General features: G+C 37.5%; 2 protein-coding genes across 2 annotated transcripts; both read left to right on the top strand.

The window, feature by feature from the left end:
- The first annotated feature begins 3,365 nt into the window (after positions 1-3,365).
- Positions 3,366-5,131, top strand: LOC109088851 (transcription initiation factor IIA subunit 2). The gene is made up of 4 exons (XM_019102977.2): positions 3,366-3,591; positions 4,196-4,300; positions 4,387-4,513; positions 4,608-5,131. Exons 1-4 carry the CDS (start codon positions 3,520-3,522, stop codon positions 4,631-4,633), a joined length of 330 nt encoding a protein of 109 aa, XP_018958522.1. The 5' UTR covers positions 3,366-3,519; the 3' UTR covers positions 4,634-5,131.
- A 154-nt stretch (positions 5,132-5,285) lies between these two features.
- Positions 5,286-24,128, top strand: LOC109088834 (transient receptor potential cation channel subfamily M member 1-like). The gene is made up of 27 exons (XM_042727581.1): positions 5,286-6,138; positions 10,124-10,200; positions 10,709-10,907; positions 11,056-11,269; positions 11,472-11,596; positions 11,731-11,902; positions 12,249-12,423; positions 12,553-12,676; positions 14,465-14,537; positions 14,724-14,824; positions 14,985-15,158; positions 15,342-15,475; positions 15,798-15,849; positions 16,132-16,272; positions 16,659-16,688; positions 17,044-17,336; positions 17,630-17,858; positions 17,942-18,073; positions 18,353-18,490; positions 18,596-18,724; positions 18,813-19,064; positions 19,153-19,327; positions 20,525-20,545; positions 20,647-20,791; positions 20,928-21,130; positions 21,215-21,347; positions 22,563-24,128. Exons 1-27 carry the CDS (start codon positions 6,049-6,051, stop codon positions 23,773-23,775), a joined length of 4,944 nt encoding a protein of 1,647 aa, XP_042583515.1. The 5' UTR covers positions 5,286-6,048; the 3' UTR covers positions 23,776-24,128.

Below are 24,128 nucleotides of genomic sequence, written 5' to 3'. Positions count from 1 at the left end.
CCATTGTCACTAAACAGACTCTTCTTTTTAACGTCTTGGCATCACAATAGCAGAATGAGTTCCAATGAACCCACAGCACTGAATAAAGGCAGAGGAGCAGAATAAGGGGAGGCTAATCTGTGCTGCTCCAGCAGTGGGGGAGGATGCTACACTCATCTTCACTGCTTAACCAGGGAAAACCCAGCATCACAGCGCAGCGGCTGTCGAGGTCGAGGATGAGCTTTGGTCTGGTGGGCTGAAAGGCAGTCATCTGAAACGGGGAAATATAACTGAAAACACTGTCCATCAAAGACAATGAGCTGTCACTGGAGTCATATTGATTATTTTGTTTCTATTTGAACTGAACAGGATATGTGTAAATAAAAAAAGGCCTTTCATGAAGGTTTTCCTGGTCTTCCCCAAGATGCCATTTTCAAATTATATCAGCCATCGAAAGGATTCTATTGTAGAAAGTTTTTATTTGATCTTTTTATTCACAGTACATATTTGACAGTATCTGATATTTTGATATCTTTGATTTTAATTAAATGGGATTGTATGAGTTAATTTTTCTCTACATCTCCTGACATCTTTTGGTTAATCAGAATGAATGGCCTCAGAATCGTTTTGCATTCATAATGCTGGAGCTGCATGAGAAAATATCCAGTTTGTGGTTAATCATGCTGTTATGTGGCAATGGGAAAATTAATTAAGCTTATCCCAGTCTCTGGGGCATTGTTGTGTTAATTGTTCTCATTGACTTGTGTAATTATTTGTTTGCTGATCACATTTGCATACTCTTGAAAATCCTGCTGATGAATGGTGTAATGATTGGTGATAAGCTGTGCTGTCTGTAACAGCCTGTGTGCTGTAAAATGAGACACTCTTAATGAAAATCAGCTTAACTCATGACTAGAGATGTAGTATCACACTACACTGCTTTGTGTCTCGTATAAATGAGTTGCACTGACCACATCTCTGCTCCGAGAGAGGTCAGAGGTCAAAAGAGGGTGAAAGTTCCCAGTAAATAACATGGGTTACTTAGGTCATGTAGGAACAATTTTGACCTCAAGAGACTATCTATCTATCTATCTATCTATCTATCTATCTATCTATCTATCTATCTATATGTATAGATTTCCTAATTAAAATGTCACAAAGAATCTGTTTCTTGAAAGAAATCGAAAAACATTTCAAAAGGAATTATTTAATAAATGTTGACCACTGATACAATTACAGAAACAACATTTTGAAAGGGATAAATCTGTCTTAATCTTGCTTATTTAACAAGGCTGCTGCAGTCCCATTAAAGAGAGTCTTACACAGCAAAACAGGAGTTGTTGAAACAATATCATCCAGCAAAAGTGAGATACTAAATAAATGTTGGAATACTCCACATGGCAACAAATAACTAAACAAATGCATCAAACTGAGGGAAAAAGCAAAAAGTCCAGCATAAATGAAGTATGAATAAATCTGTGGTGTAGTGGTCATGTTTTCTGATTTCGAAGGTAATTCAGTTTGACACAGTAATTAAAAGAAGGAAGCAGCTCCCATTTCTGCCAGCCTCTCTGTATCTATCATCGTTTAAAACCCACCATCCTCCACTGCACACAAACACACGCTCAAGAGGAGATGAATAAGCTAAACGAATGCCATTATTCCAACACAGACAGAACACAACCATTGATCAATGTTGATGGTTTGGTTTGAGCCCACATTCTCTCATTGTATCCAAATAATTGCATACCATTTTTTCATCTATTTACCAGGTGCCTTATTTGCATTCTCTTAAAAATGAAATCATTACAAGGATGTGTCGTTTCAAATATCTCTATAAACACTTCCATTCATTATCAACATCAGTTTATTAAGCTAAAGCGCAGTGAGTATTTGACCAAATTTCTTCCAAACTATGATTTATCAGTGGTTTTCTCTGTGTAGATGCTTATTCCAGCATCTGCTGGCATCTTCATTTGTCTGTGTAAAGTGTTACTAATGAAGAGCTGTATTTAGGCTCAGCTTCTGCTTTTGCTTGGACCGAACCCTAAGCCCCTAACCTTATGTCTTCGATGAATTTAGTTAATTAACTTGAAATGATTTATTAAAACTTTAAACTTGAATTACAAACTTAAATGTGCATTAAGCATATTACAGATATTTCAGATATGAAGTTATATATTTGAAGTTAAATTTTATTCTGCTAAATGCATATATTTGAAGTGTTAAAAAAACGTGCATTGTACTGAGTTTAACTTCATAGTTTATTTTAATTCATTGAGAAGTCATTACAATTCATTAAGAATGATAATGCTCAGAATATTTCACAGCTCATGGAAGTCATGAATTATTTCCACTACAGTGTCATTTCCACCACATCTCAGATGTGTTTTGACACTTTAAAAAAGACTAATTTGTGCTGCTTAGACAAACTTATATAAAGCTAACATTTTATGCATGCTTAATACACACAAATAGGCCTACATTATATTGTCAAAATCTTTTTTTCCATAATTGACAAAATCACATCTTGATTTTAGTTGATAAATTACTTAATAAATTGCCTGTATAGTCTCATATTTTATCTCAGTCATGCATTTCATTGGCATTGTTATCTTAACATGATAAACAAGTAGAGTTTTACTAAAATGGATTATGAAGCTTACGACATGATATAAAAAAAATCTGAGAGCTTTATTTGTGACCTTTTTAAAAGTAAGAAAACCTCAAATCTGTTTTAATAAAATGGTTTAAATGGTTTAAAAACGATTAAAATGAATTCGGAAACGTACAGTTTACAGCATTTTACAAAGGAACAAATAAGGGATGTTCAAGAGATTATACGGATAATAATAATGGCTGGATTTGTCATCTGCTGCCATCTACTGGCATTTTGAGAAAAATGAATCAAAATCATTATTTTCTCTCTTATTTAAAGTGGACGGGAAATAAAGAGTGGTAAGAAATAAGGATGGATAACGTTCATGTGATTAACAGTCACACATATCTCTTCATTGTACTTAAATATGAGGTACGTTTGTGGCAAAAATGAACTCTTTTGTGCTTTGTACTAGGCTACACATTTGCCTTTATCTAAACAAGTAGGCAACGACTGAAGACAAAAACAAATACAAAGCACAAAGCAGACGGTTAATTTTTTGGCACAGATGGAACAACATTTTTAAAGTTTATGGAGGGATGTCTAATAAAAAACAACTAAGTTATAGCAAAAAGGAAAAACAACAACAACAAAAAACTAACAAAAAACAACGCATTGTTATATAAATGTTATGTTTAGAATATTAATTTTCGTTTTCATGTTAAAGAGGAGCTGTACGAACTCCTATCCTATATGATTTGTATCCCCCCACCTTCATGATCAGAGATTTCGTGTCCCTCGCGAGTCTCCGTAGCGCGATCGGTCTCAGTTTGGATTTTGAGGAAGTGCTCGACTAGCGGGCAAATCACAAAGCATCAGCGAAGATCCTACGGATATTTTAAACAGAACAGCGTACAGCGTTCGCACTGAACATACACACTATGGCATATCAACTCTACAGAAACACGACACTCGGGAACAGTCTACAGGAGAGTCTTGATGAACTTATTCAGGTAAGAGTGTTGAATCAGTGTGACGTTATCTAGCTCGATTGCTAGCCAGCGCAGAATGATGTGATGGATAAATACAGATAACGGAATAAAAACTATTACTGCACATCTAGTCATCTACCGTCGGTGGTTTATTGTATCATATCTTAGTACTAAATCGTATGATGTGTTCTCATCGTGGTTAGTGATGTGTCGGTTTATTAAAGTTAAATGAGTGTTAGCTAACGACAGCTGTGTTTGCAATAGAGCTGCTCTTTATCAGAATAAGTTATGAATTAACTTAGCTGCACTGGTGAGGGATAAATGAACTGTTTTAGTGTGGTTTTTTTTAGGTGTTTACATTTTTTTTCTTCACATTACCGCAGATTTGGATCATAACAGTCATACCTGTCTGTGTTTAATAATAACAATCATGCTTATGTCTTATAATATTAACTCTGATTTAAGATGGACTTCCTGAATCAGTCCTCTCAAGAAACCAGAAAGCCTATTAGTGTCTAATAAAAATAAAAATACAGTGAAGCTTAATAGTGTGTTAAATTATCTGAATTAAATGAATTATCTTAGTAACGGAACACTTTAAACTGTATTTTCTGTCTTTCCACAGACTCAACAGATCACACCACAGTTAGCCCTCCAAGTCCTTTTACAGTTTGATAAAGCTATCAACACAGCACTGGCCAACCGGGTCCGCAACAGGGTCAATTTTAGGGTAAGTTAATGCTCTACAGTAACCCTAAGCTTATGCAGACATAGCTGTGACACACTAAAAATCACTGCTCTTTGTTTTATTCACAGGGATCTCTGAACACATACAGATTCTGTGATAACGTCTGGACGTTTGTCTTAAATGACGTTGAGTTCCGGGAGGTGACGGATCTGGTCAAGGTGGATAAAGTCAAAATTGTAGCATGTGATGGCAAAAGTAAGACATTTGGTTCACTTTGCTGATGTTCTGTATTTTCGTACTTCTGGTGTTGTGATGCAGTCCTCCTTATTAAACCTTTTCTCTGTTGTAGACACTGGGTCTAATGCAGCTGAGTGAAACCAAGGAGGAGAGAGAGAGTGAAAGAGAAGTGGACTGTGTTTGCTGGCTGTTGGGAAGGATGAAAAGAATTGAAGATGAGGCACACAGCAGTGGGGACTGTGTATATATTATTTATTGCAAGAAACAGATCTCCAGCCTTCATACATCAATCTGCTCAGTGGAGGACTGACAAACGTATGGAGCACACAACGCCTTGGATGTCACATGAAATTTTTCTTTTTATAAATAAATATATATAATTTTCATAGAAATGCCAATGCTTTTCAGTTTGTTACTATTTAGCTTATTCTCTAATAAACTTGTTTTAAATGCTTTTTGGCTTCTTTGGTTTTGAAGAATTGTTTTTTTTCCCCATGGGCTTTTTCCTTCAAATGAACAGGATAATACAACATACGCACCGCTGAATGTGCACCAGCTTACTGGTCATGTCTTCAAATGTTTTTGCAGAGTTTAATTCTTATTAGCTCTCACCTATAACCTTAACCCCCGGTTTCACAGACAAGGCTTAAGCCTAGTCCCCAACTTGAAAGAAATATGCACTGATTGATCTAGAAATATGTCAGTGGCCTTGTTTTGTCTCAAGATGCACACCAGTAATGTTTTTTTCTAAGGCATGTTTATAAAAATTACTTTAAAATCCTAATTGAACTGTGGCCTAGTCCTGGTTTAAACTAAATCCCCGTCTGTGAACCCAGGCCTAAATGTGTCAAAACCATCAACTAAAGATGAAATGTGTAATGTTTGCTCGCAATTCAGTGATTCTGAACCTTAAATCAGGCAGGAATGCTATCAGAAGTGTAATCTGAATAATTGATGCCTTTCTTTGTTCCTTACATTGTGTATCAGTTGCAGGAGCAGAGCAAATAGGTGTTGGCTGCATTTTCACTTCAAGCCAAACTATTTTATATTTTATAATTTTGAGTTTTGAACTGATGATAATGAGAAAGATAGATTTGATAACAGATTGTTTTGTGATCCCATCACCTGAACATTGGTACATGAGTGATTACGCTGCACTCTCCTATTCACAGCTAAGCCCTGCATTTCGTTTTTTTAATACTTCCCAAGTCTTGACCTAACCATGCGTTTTTTTTATTTAGCATTAAAGCCATTTTTGTTCGACTTTTACCCAGATTTACCTTCAATCACCATTTAATAAATCTCCTGCATTAAAGAGCATCACTCATAGGGCAACTCCATTAAGCCTGATTACACACACACACACACACACACACAGTAGTCAGGGAAGGGGGTCTTTGTGTCAGCGTCATACTATCAGCGGCATTTGACTGTGTCTGGCTGTGGAATGCTGGAGTTGGACATCACTCTATTCAGCTGTTGGTCATTTTGTGTGCTGGTCACAGAGACTGTAAGCCTGGATGGTGATGGCTGGACTTTAGGATCTCATAAAAATGGATAACAGGGGCTTTGGAGGGAAAAAGGGCAAAGAGGGGTCTTTTAAGCGTGCATCTATTAAACGCACACCCTCTGGTTCTCAGAAGGTAAGAGACCTAAACAAGCTTTGACACCCCCCCCCTTCTGCAACTGACTGGGTTATCTTGAGTTGGTGAAGAAACAAGCCTGTATTGAATTATAGTTGGGAACAGAGCAATCTAAGAAATCTGGGCCCTTGTTTAAGAAATCTAGAAATGGTTGTGAGCCCCTAAAATCGTTCCCACCTTTCACCTGTCTGGCTATGCCTCCGCTTTGGGATGGCTAATTAACTGAAGTGATGTTATCATGCTCAATTCATGCTGAATTAGTTTAAGATTGGGAATGTTTGAGATTGCAGTTGCATGTTTGGTTGCATGATGCAGGCTTGTTGTATGTAATGTTAACAAAAACTGGGGTCTCTGTTGGTTAACTTTTTATATCGGCAGTGAGTTTGTCCATGTGTGTAAACTTATTTGGTGAATGCATTGATTCCGGTGATGGTCTTGATTTCTGAGTGTTCACTTGCACACGTGCACATGTACAGAACCTGTTTTCAGCATTGTCCTCTAATCTCTGATAATGGCCCAGTAAAGAGCACTGGCCTGGGTAGCTTAAACCCCTGTGCTCTCTAAGTCTCAATCTTATGTGATTAATGCAGAGTTCTGTGGAACGAGTCCAAACACAAGTGGACAAAACACACTTAGTGGGCTTACAATGGACCTGAAATAATTTCAAATCTGCTTGTATTTTCAAGGGAATGGAAAGTGGTGTGTTGGAATTCATGACAATTTAAGGTTGCATTAAAAAAATTCAGCAATGTCATGATTCACTTGACCTTCCAACTCTGAAAACTGTCTGGTCCATCCTTGTCTAGGTACACACTGACAAACAGCATTTTTTCTTTATCAAATTCATATATGCTTACAATCAGCGTTCACAGCTGGACATGTTCTGTAACAATGTTTGTTAATTCAATGTTCACAAAAAAGGCACTTTTAATTATCCATAATAATGTTAGAATATAATAACTCCCAGAATCATATGATTTGGGGGAATCATTATGAGTGGATGGGAATGGCTTATCAATTCTGAATAAAGACCCCAAATACCTTTTACAAAATCCACTGGAACTGAACCCTGTTGCATTGTGAATATTTACTGTATTATCTTTCTTACTTGTAAACAGTGTGGAAACATTAGTCTTCATTTCCTATTGGCAGACAGAGTTGATTTGCTCTTTGCTTGATTTGCTTAGATGAGGATTATCTGAGTTGAGCTTCTCACAGAGCTCCTTTATGTAGCTGCTCATGGGGTAGACATGTGTTAATGTGAGAGCTTTGAGGGACTAAATTGTAATTATGGATCAGTGGGAGCAGATTTTTCTGGTTTACTGTTTCTGCTAAATTTAGTAAGTCTTTATCAGGAAGCTGGGGGCAATATTGGCTATGTGGCTGTTTTATATATATATATATATATATATATATATATATATATATATATATATATATATATATATATATATATATATATATATATATATGAAGGCTCTTTAATATAATGTATTAGGTCATTTCTACTCCAAAAGTATATGTTTTTTACATTCTTTTGTTTTACTCAGTCAGCTAAAATATATAATATTTTTCTGCCTAATTTCATATAAATATATATATATATATATATTTTTTTTTTTAAATGTTTTGCCTAAAAGACAGTTACTGTGCAGCTTCACTTTCCACATGGCAAATTCCACATGTGTGTTTCTATGACTAAACCCTTTAGGATTTGGGAGAAATGAAGCTCTAAAATGCCCAAATCCAAAGATGTCAAAAGCTGTCGACAGATGTCTAAACACAAATCTCATATGTACTTGGGACAGAGCCAGATTATGTTTCAGCGGTACTGCTCTTTGTGAATGAGAGCACTTGTGCTTAACTGGATTTCTGTGGGAGGCTTTTTAATATGGCACTGCTGCAGCAACAGGCACCAACATCTTTCTGAAAAAGGTGAAAAAATGCCTTCTGTCTCCAATATAAATCCTAACTTATTGACAGGACTTTAGTAAGAACTTGAGGCACCTGTATCTTTCATTTGATTCCTATCCTTCCCAGCTTACCTCAACAAACAGCATTAAGAAGAGGTGTGTAGGGTCTAATGGGAGAGATTAGCATGTTGACCAATGAGGCAGATTAGAGAGCCCCTGGTCTCAGAGTAGGCTTTAGTTTGTGGTGTTCCAGTGGATTGGTCATGAGGTTCCAGCAGGATTATCTTCAGTGGTCATGGGACTCTGAGACTGAGGTCCAGCACACATGGTCCAGACCTCTGCTCCATAAATAAAAGGCCACAGGCAGTTGAAGGCAGACTGGATGAAGACTTCATGACAAGCATGCCATTATGCAAGCCTTTTGTCTTTCTCTTTATTTTTGAGGGTAAGTGCCAGTCTAGCAAGTCAGTTTGAGCTCAAGAGATAATGTTAAAGATGGTATGTACCTCAGATATTTATTGGTGGAATATTGTAAGCTTGATCCTCCACAGCAGGATTTCTTGCTTTTTTAGGAATTTTAATTTCTAGTGATGTGTTTGGCTTGATATTGGAGCACTGAAGGTCAGGCTAATTTCTGTAAATACTCTTGTGTTACACAAATAACATTAAGCTGATTGTTATATATTATTGGCCTAAATACAAGTGCAATTAAAATTCTTAACAAATACATGGATAGAAATGAACAGCTGTGAGTGGGCGAAGTGCTACTGTGTAATGTGACTGTGCATTGACCTAGAAGTGTTCAGTTGTTTTCACAATTTTAATATGTCTAAAGTGATTTCATTTACCCACAGTGCTTTACGGCTGTTGTGAAAACCCTGAACACACATATTTGTACTTGTGCATTGTATATATGGATAACCTATATATAATCAAAATTAGTCAGAAAAAAAATTGATAAGCAGATAAGCTGCAGAACAGCTTGTTCTTTTTTGTAGCTACTGAGAAATTAAAGTAATGCATTACAAAAGAGATTTAGGAAATGTTTTGACAGAGTGAACTAAATTCTCCTTTTATGAGAATTTTAATGAAAAACCGTTGGTTGATCTGGGTTCTAGTGGTAGTGGCACTTCTGTGACCCCGTTGGTTGATCTGGGTTCCTTAGCACAGTATCACAAGCAAATTATTACTAATCTAGGGGTAAAGGTGGACACTGACTTTAAGTTTGACAACCAGATTAACGCCGTAGTGAAGTCCAGCTTTTCCAGTTAAGGCAGCTGGCAAAAATTAAGCCAGTCCTTCAGAAACAGCACTTTGAGACAGTAATTCACGCCTTTGTGACCACTCGGCTGGATTACTGCAATGCACTTTATTTGGGGTTTAATGGGTCCCTCCATTGCCCGTCTGCAACTGGTTCAAAATGCTGCTGCTCGTCTTTTAACTGGCACAAGAAAGTATGAGCACATTTCACCTATTTTAGCTTCACTTCACTGGCTGCCTGTGCATTTTAGGATTCAATTTAAACTACTCTTATTTGCTTTTAAAGCCTTGAATGGCCTTGCCCCACCGTATCTCGCCGAGTTGCTGCACCCTACATTCCCAGCCGCTCTCTCAGGTCAGCTGACCAGCTGCTCCTGACAGTGCCTAGAACTAGGCTAAAACTCAGAGGAGAAAGAGCTTTTGCTGTTTCAGCTCCAAAACTATGGAATGCATTGCCATTACACATCAGACAAGTCTCCTCACAGTTTCAATTTAAATCTCTGCTTAAAACCCATCTCTTTACTCTGGCTTTTAACACCAGGTAATCGTGATTAATGTGATTTAAATGTGTTGTGTGTGCAGTGCATTTTATTTATTTATTTATTTGATTTGATTTTATTTCTATAATTTCATGTTGTTTTATCTTATTCTATTTTATTTTTTTTATTGTGTTTATTTTTTATCCTATTGTATCTTTTATTGTTGTGGTGTACAGCACTTTGGAAACCTTGTGTTATTTAAATTGTGCTATATAAATAAAGCGGATTGGATTGGATTGAGTGAACTAAATTCTCCTTTTTTGTGTCTTGCAGTTTCAGAGGGCATGGATTGAAAGGACATTTCTAAAAAGGGAGTGCATTCACATATTCCCCAGCAAAGAGCCTAACAAGTGAGTAACAGTGTTGTTATAATTAAATAAAACCAAAACTATAAAAATAAAAAAATAAAAATGTGAAATAAAATATAATACAAACATTAAATAATTTTTTTTATATTTTACCAAATTAGAAATATTGCATTGGCATCTTATAGAAACAAAATAAGTCTTAAGTTTAAATACTAAAATTGCTAAATAAAATAAATGAAACAGAATTATTTAAGAAATATTTAAAAAACAAAAACTAATAAAAATGATAAAAGCACCAAAAAATGTAAAACTAGGCTAATATGGAAACTTAAATAAAAACACTGGTCAGTAACATTTTTATCTCACTGTAATTTGAGAAAAGACAAACTGGATGATTTATTAATTTACAAAGTACTTTATGACTAACTTATTAATACAATAAATTAAACTTAGTTCGGCACTCAAGAGAAGTTATATAAACTTGTTTAAATAAATGAGGTATGTTTTTACGGTTAATATTGACTTTTTCCATTTTTGATAACTATTGTAGGTGTTGTTGCGGTCAGCTGGTAAACCAACATGTGGCTATTCTTCCTGGCTCCACCAATAAGAGCGCAGAGGAAGGCCAGGGGGTGCAGACCGAGCCTCCACAAGAGAAATGGTCGGTTGCTAAGCACACACAAGCCACACCCACTGATGCATACGGCATCATTGAATTCCAGGGAGGAGGTCATGTCAACAAGGCCATGGTATTTTTCAGATAACCATGTGATTCATTTGTTTTTCATTGCACAAAAATGTGCTCAAACACTTTGGGAGTCATCCGAAAAAAAATTGTCCTGAACATTTGATCCCCTAAAGTTCTTTTCTCTCCTGTCTTTCCGTGTTTATCATCAGTATATCCGTGTGTCCTGTGATACCAAGCCTGATAACCTTCTGCATCTGATGGTGAAAGACTGGCAGCTGGAGCTGCCCACCCTGCTGATCTCTGTGCATGGAGGCCTGCAGAACTTTGACTTGCAGCCCAAACTCAAGCAAGTGTTTGGAAAGGGCCTGATAAAAGCAGCAGTTACCACTGGGGCCTGGATCTTCACTGGGGGAGTTAGTACAGGTGGGTGTTTGACAACACAGAGAAGTGTGGCATGAAAATAAGGTCAGGTCATGGTGTGACCTAACTGACATCAATTAAATGGTCATCTGTTCCTCTTTCAGATACTGAATCATCTGCTTTCCTGTTGAGCAAGAAACTGCACATGACTCCATCACATGACAAACTAATAATTCCATGTTTATTCCTTCGTCATATAACACAGGAGTGATTCGGCATGTGGGAGATGCACTAAAAGACCACTCCTCCAAGTCCCGTGGGAAAGTGTGTGCCATTGGAATTGCACCATGGGGTATTGTGGAAAATAAAGAGGATCTGATCGGAAGAGACGTAAGCCATTCGTGTCATTGCACAGGAATGCATGTACTCGTGTTTAATCAGCATAAGTGAATGTTTGAGGTTTGGTTTCTGTGAGGTTTTTGGGCGATGTATCACCACTGTGTCTGTGTTTTTGATTGGACCAGGTGACACGGCCCTACCAAACCATGTCCAACCCTCTCAGCAAACTTTCTGTGCTTAACAACAGCCATTCCCACTTCATTCTGGCTGACAATGGCACTCACGGAAAGTATGGTGCGGAGGTCCGACTGCGCAGGCAGCTGGAGAAACACATCTCTCTGCAGAAGATCAACACACGTAAGTCAACTTTTAGTAGTTAAGTCAGCTTTTTGAAGAAAGTTAAACCATTTGAATGAATCCATCAAGTCAAAAGGGAATAAAACACTGTCAAAACACTGTTGGAGTCCATGAATGTTTGTCTAGTGATGGAAAGCCCAGTCTGTGACCTCCTGGGTTTCCCTTTGTCATCCTATGCCTGGAGTTTCTGATGAGGCTGGGACAGCAAAGGGAGGTCCAAACGTCATCCCATACTGCAGTCAAAACAACCTTCTTAATCATGCTCAAATATATATTTTCATGTCTAATCGCTGCTTATTTTGTGCATATTTGTCCATGAGTGTGTTTTATGTTTGTGTTTGTACAGGTCTGGGTCATGGGGTCCCTTTGGTGTGTCTGATTCTTGAAGGAGGGCCGAATGTAATCTCCATTGTGTTGGAGAGTCTGCGTGAGGAACCTCCTGTACCTGTGGTCGTGTGCGATGGCAGCGGCCGAGCATCGGATATCATTTCATTCGCTCACAAGTACTCGGAGGAGGATGGGTGAGGAAAATATTGATGATGAATTTTAAAGGTGCAGTTCTGCAAGGTAAACTGACTGCATAACAAGAGAAAACCTCCTTGTTTCTAAAAGCTCCTTCTCTTGGTCTCCATTACCTTGTTCTGGTGCAGGTTGGTTAATGATAGTGTTAGAGACCAGCTTTTAGTAACCATACAGAAGACATTCAACTACAACCGGAATCAGGCACAGCAGATTTATCTCATGGTGATGGAGTGCATGAAGAAAAGAGAGCTGGTGAGTAAAATAAAGGATGGGATGTCAAGAAAACAGATTAAAGACAACTTTGTTCAAGACAAACTGTGTATTTATGGGCAATATTCTGTTTTATATTGTGTTATATTTCACAGATATAATAATAAACATGACAGTTATTAATTTAGCCTCATTTGCCTTTTTCATATCATACATTGTTCTATTTATTTTATTTTTTGCTATTTTTTCCTATGTTGTAATTTCAAACCACCCAGCTCACAATTTTCCATTGTATCTCCCTGTCATCCCAGTGAATGCGTATGTCCTTCATGAAAATATAGACATGAGGTTTAAAATGATTTCCATAACCCAGGGACACTGAGGCAGGTTCCTCAAAATGCATGCGAAGAACACATGATTTACAGTAGCTATGGGAAACTTAGAAAACAAATATCAGTAAACATGTTTGTACAATTAGGCTTTTATGGGTAGCAATTTGTCATGTCTGAGATCATACTTTTTTGAAGTTTAAGATATTAAAGGGGTCATATGATGCCATTTCAAGTTTTCCTTTCTCTTTGGAGTGTTACAAGATTTTGCATAGATAAGATCCCCGAAGTTTCAAAGACTAAAGTCTCAAAACAAAAAAGATATTCTTTATCAAAGTTAAGACTCTGCCACTCCCCCCTAAAACGGCTCGTTCAAACACACCCTCACATGTCTACGTCACTATGTGGAAATATTTGCGTAATGCCACCCAAATGTTCACACAAAGAAAGAAAGTGTGGTTTCAGTAACGCAGTTAGTGTTGAAGCAGTCATGTCAGTTTGAGAAAAGCGGGTCATAGAGGACCTACAATAATGTACAGTATTTGAAAAATAATGTGATTTTTGAACATAAAAGCATGTCAACATATTCTGTTACACCAAATACACAAGATAATGATCTTTAAAAAAACATCATATGACCCCTTTAAATTCATCCAAAAAAAGTCTTACTGTTGCTGTGAATATGTTATCTTTAGGAGCCTTGTAAAAGTTTGCATTATGTAATATATAAATGCATGTTTTAAACACAATGCATTAGTACTCACTGCCCACTCTCGTGATCAAATCATTATGATCTCTCTATTGCTCACATATTATCTGACCAGCTAATCAATTATTGTCTTTTAATATATATATATACAGACAAATATATATACTTTCCAACCATGATAATTAAAAACAGTTGTGGAAAAGTGAATAAGCAAATTTTATAATTGTTTATTTCATATTTTTATTTATCATTAAGTACTGTGAAAATTACTTGAACCACTACTTCTCAGTGGTTTGGGGTCAGTATTTTTATTTTTTTAAAATGCAAGAATGCATTAAAATGCTAATAAGGACTTTACAAAAGATTTCTATTTAAAAAAAAAAATGTAAACCCTATTCATCAAAAAAATCTGAAAAACAAAAATGTATTACAGTTTCCACAAAAATGTTAAGCAGCATAACTGTTTTCAACACTGATAATAATGACAGATTATTATGATTTCTGAAGGATCATATGACTGGAGTAAATGCCTGCTGGTAATTCAGCACTGCCATCACGGGAATAAATGACCTTTCAAAAATATATATATATATAACATTGTAGTACTTCACAATATCACTGCTTTTACTGTATTTTTGATCAAATAAATGCAGCCTTGGTCAAAACAAGAAACTTCTTTCAAAAAAAGTACTTACTGTTCACAAACTTTTGAACAGTAGTGTATAATGTAGTGTATAAAAGTAGTATGTAGTACATGCATTCCACACAGTTTGATGTTTTGTGCTGTAACAGATCACAGTTTTCCGCACAGCCTCAGAGGGTCAGCAGGATATTGAGATGGCCATCTTAACTGCTCTGCTGAAAGGTGAACTCTTGTTCAGACCACACGTCACACAGTACTGTATACAAAAGACCAGTTCTGAAACTCGAAATGTAACATTCCTGAAAAAAAGTAGATTGTTTGTATCAAAATATAAATATTTATTTCAAAAATATATTTTTAATGCGGCTCTTTCTATCTTATTCCATTAACAATCTTTGGGTTTGTCAGGCACAAATGCCTCAGCTCCAGACCAGTTGAGTTTAGCTTTGGCCTGGAACCGTGTGGATATTGCTCGCAGTCAAATCTTCGTCCATGGACAACACTGGCCTGTAGGTGAAGGGTTAATGGAAACATAGCACACAGATTGCCTAGACACTCAGTATTCATATATGTTTATATGTATATACACATACGTACATCCATACATATAGTATTTGTATTCACTATTATAAAGTTATGGAATACATATGTACATGTCTGTATCATCAGCCTGCTGGGTCCCTGCCCACCTCATCCACAAGCCAGCAGGATAAACCAAAGAGCCCTATCACCGCCCGTCCCAGCAAGGGTAAACCTGCCAGGGCCAAGAAGGGCAAAGGTGCCAAATCCAAACCTGAGCCTCCAGAGGAAACAGATCCTAGAAAACTAGAGCTGCTTAACTGGGTAAGGTTCATTCTTTAGTAATATCGTGTTAGTATATTACTAAAGATATATACTGTTAGTATATTACTGAATTTGTATATATTCTAATTAAAGTAATTCTGTATATGTGTGTGTATGTTCTTGTTGGTCAATTAAATTTCAAGTGTGTGTGTTTGTGTGTGTGTGTGCTGATGTGTAAAATAGGTTAATTCTCTGGAGCAGGCCATGATGGATGCACTTGTGCTTGACAGAGTGGATTTTGTGAAGCTCCTTATTGAAAATGGCGTCAACATCCACCATTTCCTGACAATCCCGAGACTGGAAGAGCTCTATAACACAGTCAGCACACAATCATATATTTATGGAATGTTAGAGAGTCACGTAGCCATTTTTTGTTTTAATGATACAACCAATAACAAATGTGACCCACATGTCCAGTTATTAGAGCTTTCACTGCTGTTCACTTCTCGCTTTCCATGCAGTATGGTTTGAAAATGTCATTTGTGTGTTTAGTATTATCCATTATCATATCATAAAATGTAATCTGTTGTTGAGGAGAAAGCACTTAGCCCACAAACATCTGTGTGTCTTAGAGAAAATAAACCAAAATGCTCTTCCCCCAAAATTGTATATTTTTTATAATAATATTTTTTTTTCACAAAAAATAGCCACAACCAACACATTGCATTTTGTGGTCAGAGATGTAAAAAAGGTAAAGTTCATTATTAATAATTTGTGCTGTGATCTTTCTTGTCTTTGAGATTATCAAAATGAGTTAAAACATTCACTGTATTTTTCTGTAATTTTGTGGCCTATTGTTCTAAAGAATAAGACTTTAATCTTCTTAGCAGTGTGAGAATGCAGTTGTGTGTTTGGATTTGTGTATGTGTGTTTTGTGTAAGAGCATTGCATTGTTTTATTTCACTCTAGTTTCAGTCGTTTCAGCTGTTAAAGAATAAGTTACTTTATGGTGTTATGAAATGAATGTTTCCAGGGAAACCTACCGCCAGATTACCAGATCACTCTGATTGACATTGGCTTGGTTCTGGAGTACCTCATGGGAGGAGCGTATCGGTGTCACTACACTAGGAAAAGTTTCCGCACACTCTATAATAACCTCTATGGACTGAAAAGAGTGAGTAACCATCATCCCTTATACACTTATTCAAGCATATCTGAAAATACAAAGTCTTTTTTCCCCTGCAAACACATTATACCAAACACAACTGCTAAGCTTAATAATACAATAGTGGTCAACCAAGACTTTTCCAGGGGCTGAAAAACTCCAAATATTTTATTTTACAGAAAAAAATGCCAAACAAAAATGACTGACTTGTCAATTAATGGGCCACTTAGTTGTCCTTGCTTAGTCTATGGTCTAGCAAAACTATAGATAATTATTCATAGTAACTTGTTTTCTCAGCGTCCACACTTTTGAGAAATTAAAACAGACATAAAATCAATTAAATAATCAAATATGCTCAAACACGTCTGATTCTCTCTCTTTCTGTTCTCTTTTAGCCCAAAGCTTTGAAACTCCTGGGTATGGAGGTAAGTTACTAAAACATAAAAAAGGCAGATTTTCACACACACACACACACACACACACACACACACACACACACACACACACAGAGGCGTCGGACTGGGGGTAAAACCAGTACTGATTACCAGGGCCCCAAAGGAAGAGAGGGCCCTTGAAAAGTCTGGAATTTATTTTATTTTACCTGGATATTTTCATGGTGGGGGGGCATGGGGGCCCATCAGGACTGCCTATGCATAGGGCCCGGGATCTTGTGCAACGCCCCTGCACACACACACACACACACACATAGAAATATGACTGGTAGCTAAAACTTGTAGTAGCCTATTTACAGACACAATCGCTTCGTTTTGTTTTCGACAGGACGATGACCCAAGACCTAAAGGCAAAAAGAAGATGAAGAAGAAGAAAGAGGAAGAAATCGATATAGACGTTGATGACCCAGAGGTCAGTCGATTCCAGTACCCCTTCCATGAGCTGATGGTGTGGGCTGTTCTCATGAAGCGCCAAAAGATGGCGCTGTTTCTCTGGCAGAGGGGAGAAGAGGCCATGGCCAAAGCTCTGGTGGCATGTAAACTCTATAAAGCGATGGCGCACGAATCCTCACGGAGCGAACTAGTGGACGACATCTCACAGGATCTGGACAATAATTCCAAGTGAGCAATTATTATATTATATGTCTTTACTATCACACTTGGTCGATTAATAAGTCCTTACTTAAAATAAAAATAAAAAAGTAGAGTATGACTTTCTTTAAAAACATTACTCACCCCAAACTTTGAATTTATGTGTTTATGTATTAATTTACTTAGGAAGGGCAGAGGAGGATTTGGTTGCATGTGGCTGAACAGAATAGAATAGAACTGTTTTTGGTGTTTATTTCTAAATTAAACTGCCAACACAACAGTGTTACTTCTCATAAAACCTCTCTCTTCTGCCTCACACTCAGGGAATTTGGTCAGTTAGCTTATGAGCTGCTAGATCAGTCATACAAGCATGATGAACAGGTGGCCATGAAGCTACTGACGTATGAGCTGAAGAACTGGAGTAACTCCACCTGTCTGAAACTGGCTGTAGCTGCCAAACACAGAGACTTTATAGCCCACACCTGCAGCCAAATGCTGCTCACCGACATGTGGATGGGCTGCCTGCGGGTGGGCAAGAGCAATGGACTCAAGGTCTGCAATACAAATTAAACACACTAAGTCACTGACTCTAAATACTATATAAAAACATTTTTATAATTTCATATCATTCACAGGTAATCCTTGGAATCATCTTTCCTCCAACCATTCTTCTCCTAGACTTCCGAACTGGAGATGATCTGTCTTACCAAAACTCCAAAGACAAAGAAGAGCTCAAAGACAAAGAGGATGATATCAAATCTGGCAAGGTAAAAATATGTACATTACATTTCTAAATATATTACAATGAAAAACATTTTTAATTGTAATAAAATTTCACAATATGGCTGTTTTTCTGTATTTTTTATTAAATAAATGCACTCTTTGTGAGCAAAAGAGACTTCTTTCAACAACAGTATAAAAAAATTGTACTGACCCTAAACTTTTAAATGGTAGAATACATATTCAACACTGGCTTCTTACCTTTTTTATGGAACTTTATGAGGTGAAACTGAGAAAAACTTCTCAGGGTGGGTATTTATTTTCAGGATGGCACCATGAGCATGGACGGAGCGTCTAAGAAAGGTGATGAGGAAGATAGTAAAAAGAAACAGAAACGAGTGCCTGTTGGGAAGAAGATATACAATTTCTATAACGCTCCTTTTACCAAGTTCTGGTTCAATACGGTATGTGATTATTTAAAAGCACATCAAAGTCAAAACACACCATTAATAAAAAAATGATGTAAAATGATGTTATTAAAAAAACATAATGATTATGTATCTACTCAAACTGCCTACCTGGTATACCTGATGCTGTATAATTACATTATCTTGGTGAAAATGGAGAGATGGCCATCACTGCAGGAATGGATCGTCATCTCCTACATCATCACTCTTGGACTAGAGAAAGTTAGACAGGTGAAGTACACAAACAAAAAATGTGTTGCTATATTGTCATATTTATGTGTGTTTTTTTTCTTCATTGGACACATGTGCTTGTGTGTAGATCCTGATGTCAGAGCCGGGAAAGCTGAAACAGAAGATAAACGTATGGCTTGAAGAGTACTGGAATATCACTGACCTGGCTGCCATCACCATGTTCCTCCTGGGACTGTTACTGCGATTGCAGAATGAGCCTTACATGGGCTACGGACGCGTCATCTACTGTGTAGACATCATCTTCTGGTACATTCGAGTCCTCGACATTTTTGGAGTTAACAAGTATTTGGGACCGTATGTCATGATGATTGGTAAAATGGTGAGAACTAACAGAAAAACGTATATTAATGGTTCGAAAGCTTCTGTTTTCTGAAGAATAATGATATTGTATGTGTGTGTGCGCGCAGATGATTGACATGCTGTACTTTGTGGTGATCATGCTGGTGGTTCTCATGAGTTTCGGTGTGGCTCGCCAGGCCATCCTGCACCCGGACGAGGAGCCGACGTGGCGTCTGGCGAGGAACATCTTCTATATGCCCTACTGGATGATCTATGGAGAAGTGTTTGCTGACTCGATAGACCGTAAGACTAGAATTCATAGTAAGATTCTGTTTCCTGATTCATGTGTGGATGATCCGTCTCGTCTCCATTCCACCCTCTCTGTATCTGTGAACTATACAGAAAGAGTTGTGTCTCATCTCCTGATCATGTGACCATTTACACGGCAATGGCATTTGCCCTCTACTGCATCATGTATGATGGACTGAGTGTGTGACAGTGCCAGTCTTTACCTGCCCTGCTTGTGAGTCTTAGGTCTTTATGTCTTGTAGCTGTTGATTGTTGGCATTTTTCTTTCACTTTTGCTTTGTACTGCTTGCTTGGTTAAATTGTGCCTGTATAATTCTCATTTATAATCTGCTAAATAAATAAATGTAAATTTAAAAAAGAATAAAAAAAAAAATAGCTGCTATTTTGAAAATTAAAAAAATAAATACTGTTTTTAATGATAATACAGTCAGAACGTGTAATATAATAGATTTCAAGTCAAAAATAAATTATTCCAAAAAGAGTAAAAACGTAATACTTTAAATTCATTACTTGTTCCTCCACTGAGGAAGGTTCTGTGTTTCTTGTAATAATTTATTTATTTATTTATTGCACTTTGTAGTAATAAAAAGAAAATTGCTAGTATCTTGGCATGTAGTCAATCTTGGATACAATGCAAATGAATTTCAAGTACTGAGTTTTTTCTCCTTTTGGAAGAATTTAATGATAATATAGAACAAATAGAAATACATGCTGGTAGTTGTACAGAAATATGTGAAAATGCAGTTATGAAAGAAAGAACAACTTATTGTGCAAACCTACACTACCATTCAAAAGTCTAGGGTTGGTTTTTCTTTTTTTGAGTTTTATATTAGTCTCATATTCACCGAGGCATTTCTTTGATAAAATACAGTAAAAATTGTACTGTTGTGAAATATTAGTTTAAAGTTAAGTATTAAGTTTTTTTGTCTTAACTGTCAGTTTTGGTCAATTGAATGCATCCTTGATGAATAAAAGTATCTTATCCAGAACTTTGAATCGTATTGTATCTTTCCTTTCTTCACCTAAAATGTGAAGTGTACAAAAATCTTTAACAATGACTATTTTAAAATATTTAACTTCCCCTCCTAATGCATTATTTAGATGGCTGGCTGATTGATAAATGATTCATATTTGTTTAGTTCTCCATAATCTTTAACTGTGCTTTTTCTCTTTCTTTTTAAATATTCATAGTCTATGCGATGGAGATTAATCGTGAGTTTAAAATTCTTCCTCTAGACCCACAATTAAATGTAATTATCAAACACTATAGAATGAAGTCATGGTTGCATCATAACCTCTGTAATGTTTGGCAGCACCCTGTGGTGAAAACATGTATGATGAAGATGGGAAGAAGCTCCCTCCATGTATACCTGGGGCCTGGCTCACACCTGCCATCATGGCCTGTTACTTATTGGTAGCCAACATCCTACTGGTTAACCTGCTTATTGCCGTTTTCAAGTGAGTCAAAGAAATAAACAAAATGTAAGCACTGTAATGTAAAGCAATGATGAGCCAAAGTACTGGAGCACAGTTTTATGTTATTATAGATTCATTATCAGCAGTACAACACTAAGAGAACTCATTCCTTTCACAGTAACACGTTCTTTGAAGTGAAATCCATCTCCAACCAAGTATGGAAGTTCCAGCGCTACCAGCTCATCATGACTTTTCACGACAGACCGGTGCTTCCTCCTCCCCTCATCATCTTCAGCCACATATACATTGTGTTGAAGCGCCTGTGCTGCCGCTGCAGGAAGAAACAGGAAGGGGAGCTGGATGAGAGAGACTGCGGACTGAGTAATTACTCCTATTATTCAGTTTTACTGCTTCAATGAATCGATCTTATAGCAACCTATTTTAAAGCTTTTTTTTTTTTTTCAGAGTTGACTGTGAGTCTGGAGGAACTGAAAAGTCTGTATGAGTTTGAGGAACAGTGTGTGGAGGAGTACTTCAGAGAGAAGGAGGACGAGGCGCAGTCTTCCAATGATGAGCGAATCCGAATTACTTCCCAGAGGTACTGGATGAAAAATAACAACTGCACCTGCAAATGCCATTTCAGGGCTCAACAATAAGGATCTTCTTTTGTGTGTGTTTTTTTTTTTTTTTTCTAGTAAAGTTTTTTTATTTATTCATTGTTTTTTAAATAAGATGCTAAATATATTTATAGTCTATCTCCATAAATTCATAAACAGTTTTTTTTAACTGTTGCATGCGATGTAAAACATTACTGTCTAGTATGTAGTTTTCAACAGAATGTGTTTTTGCACTCCACTCCACTGCTTTCAAATTGATTCCCTTTGAAGTAAATATGTGGTAAATATGGATTTCTTTGACCACTGCATCACGTCTGCTCTATTTTGCAGTGTCTTATGATGGTGTTCTAAAAATGCAGCGCTGAAGTAATGCATTAATGCAATTGCAGTAATGCAATTTTTTTACGTAATTCAACATATAATACATTCAAAATGTAAAAATATGCTATCTACTTCACTCCAATTCTGCATATTTATAGTTAGCATAATATAATTCAGCTAAAATATTTCACCAATCTTCTATTGATCACACTGCTTGACGTGATACAAAGTTGCAGGTCAAAGTTCACCAAATTTGAACATTGAAACGCAGCAAAAAAATGGCATGAGCTTGGTTTCCTGTGTCCTGCATTCACGTGTGCTAGAATGGAATAAAAATTGTAGTCTGACTACCTTTTAAAAAATAGTCGCATCTCCAGTTTTATTTCCACTCGGGGTGTTGAAAAACATAAGCAGTTGAATTGAAAAAATGTTTTACTTAAACTTCTTTTAACTGAAGGGTGCTGTTTTTAGAACGCCATCATTGTGAGACGCTGCAAAAGAATTCGGTGTAATGCAGAAATGCATTCTGTGTGAACAGCCTTTTGTGCTTTCAAGACTTTCAACAAATCCTCATCTATGTTAGCCAGCTAGATAACATTGTCTTGGTGGCAAATTAGCAGAATTTGGAACCACAATGTAGACTACATCACAGAAAACCAAACGATTAAGTTTAAAAGGCATAAAAACTGGTGCACAGGATCAGCGAATATAAAAAGGTTAGTGGCAATGCAGCACTGGCCCGAAAAAGCTGGCGACAGTTCTGTCATCTGGTCAGAAATTTTCACACACTTGCATCTTTACAGTTGAGCCCTTCATTTAGAATAACTATTGAGGTTAAATCAAACAATAACCATTTGAAACACTTGTTGTCACAGAGTCGAGAACATGTCCATGCGCCTAGAGGAGGTGAATGAACGAGAGCACTCCATGAAAGCCTCCCTGCAGACAGTAGACCTGCGCTTGGCTCAGCTAGAAGAGTTCTCCGGCCGCATGATGCACGCGCTGGAGCGGCTGGCTGGCATCGACCGCTGCGAACTGCTCCGTGCTCGATCTGGTAGCTCAATGGCCGTGGACCAATCCGGCCTGCTTCATCGTGGTAGCATCAACAGCACCGATGGTTACAGTTTGTACCGCTGGCACCTGGATGTCGAGGACCGCGGTGAGGAGATGTCAGGGGACAGGAAGGGCCACGCAGAGAGACGCAGCAGTATTGGCAGCAGTGACCTCCTTCTAAACCCTCAACAAGGTTCTTGCTACGGACCCACACTGAATGTGGTGCCCCTCCGGCAAAGGACACACTCCAGCTCCAGTGTGGACATCCTCATCTCTCCTTGCGAGTCACAAGACAGAGTCCAGACCTCTCAATCCCCAAAACTCACCTCCACTCAACACCCTAAAGAGCCACAAGCTCTACTAGAAGCTGGAATAGACATAACAGTTTCACATCCTCTAGAAAGGGCGCAATCCCTGAGGCAGTACCCAACTGAAGCTCAAAGTAACTCACTTTCGTACGAGAACAGATCCCAAAGTGGTACTTTGTACGTCTCGATGGCACAGTCAAGGTTGCGCAGTCCAGGGAATACGTGGGCTTCGGAGCCCCACGGCCTACAGGATCAAGCAAGCAGATCACCAACGCTAGGTCGCTGGCCTCCACGCTTCGATGACAAAGTTCATCCCTCCCCGTTTGGACTTTCACCCAAGACATCTTTAGAGAAATTAAGACAGAGAGAAGCCCAAGATGAAGAAGGATCTTCTAAGGAGAGCAAGTGGACAAAAACGCAACAAGAGGAAAGTGAGCAGAAGAAGAAAGACGAGGATCAGTCAGAGGCGAATAGCGAAAGCACCAAAACAGAGGGAGGAGAAGAGAAAAGAGAGGAGCTGACGGACTCCGATCACTTGTATGTTGCAGAGGACAGGATGTACCCCTCACTCAGATCTAAGAGTCTGAACACTAACCCACGAAAGGCGAAGCCTGTAGGGAGCATCCTGGCTAAACCTCAAGCAGCCAGTAGTGTGAGAGACCTGGCTGGGGCCTTTGAAGTCAACACCAATGACTTTAGACCCTCCAGAGAGAGGACAGGCACATAAACATAAGCGCAAGATAATCGCAGGCTAGGTTAAAAAAGTTGATTTTCATTGTTTCCAGTATGGAACGCTCTTCTAACTAACACTAGTTATGCTTGTGCATTGACTTCTTAGCTAGCAGGCATATTTTCATACATTTATATTTATGAGGTATGTAATTTGAATGCTAAAACATGGTATGCAAAAAGGGAAATCAGGGACTACCTCTGTGCTGTAGATATTAACTATCCCATTTTTTCAAAATAAAGGGAAATTACACTTTAGTTATGCTGTTTATTATTCAACAACTACACATATTTCCTAATATTATATCAATTATATATTATTTCATATGGTAAAGCATCATAAAGAATATA

The sequence above is a fragment of the Cyprinus carpio genome, chromosome B7, assembly GCF_018340385.1.
Source record: "Cyprinus carpio isolate SPL01 chromosome B7, ASM1834038v1, whole genome shotgun sequence".
In the NCBI taxonomy this organism is placed as follows: Eukaryota; Metazoa; Chordata; class Actinopteri; order Cypriniformes; family Cyprinidae; genus Cyprinus; species Cyprinus carpio.
This window is presented reverse-complemented; position numbering and strand designations above follow the sequence as displayed.

What these genes read in the sequence shown, in the direction of transcription:
- LOC109088851 (XM_019102977.2), top strand. Translation starts at nt 3,520, where the DNA reads ATGGCATATCAACTCTACAGAAACACGACACTCGGGAACAGTCTACAG. An exon ending in GCAACAGGGTCAATTTTAGG is followed by an intron (nt 4,301 to 4,386) that starts GTAAGTTAATGC and finishes TTTTATTCACAG; the next exon opens with GGATCTCTGAACACATACAG. An exon ending in TGTAGCATGTGATGGCAAAA is followed by an intron (nt 4,514 to 4,607) that starts GTAAGACATTTG and finishes TCTCTGTTGTAG; the next exon opens with ACACTGGGTCTAATGCAGCT.
- LOC109088834 (XM_042727581.1), top strand. Translation starts at nt 6,049, where the DNA reads ATGGATAACAGGGGCTTTGGAGGGAAAAAGGGCAAAGAGGGGTCTTTT. An exon ending in ACCTCTATGGACTGAAAAGA is followed by an intron (nt 16,273 to 16,658) that starts GTGAGTAACCAT and finishes GTTCTCTTTTAG; the next exon opens with CCCAAAGCTTTGAAACTCCT. An exon ending in CCAAGTTCTGGTTCAATACG is followed by an intron (nt 18,491 to 18,595) that starts GTATGTGATTAT and finishes GTATCTACTCAA; the next exon opens with ACTGCCTACCTGGTATACCT.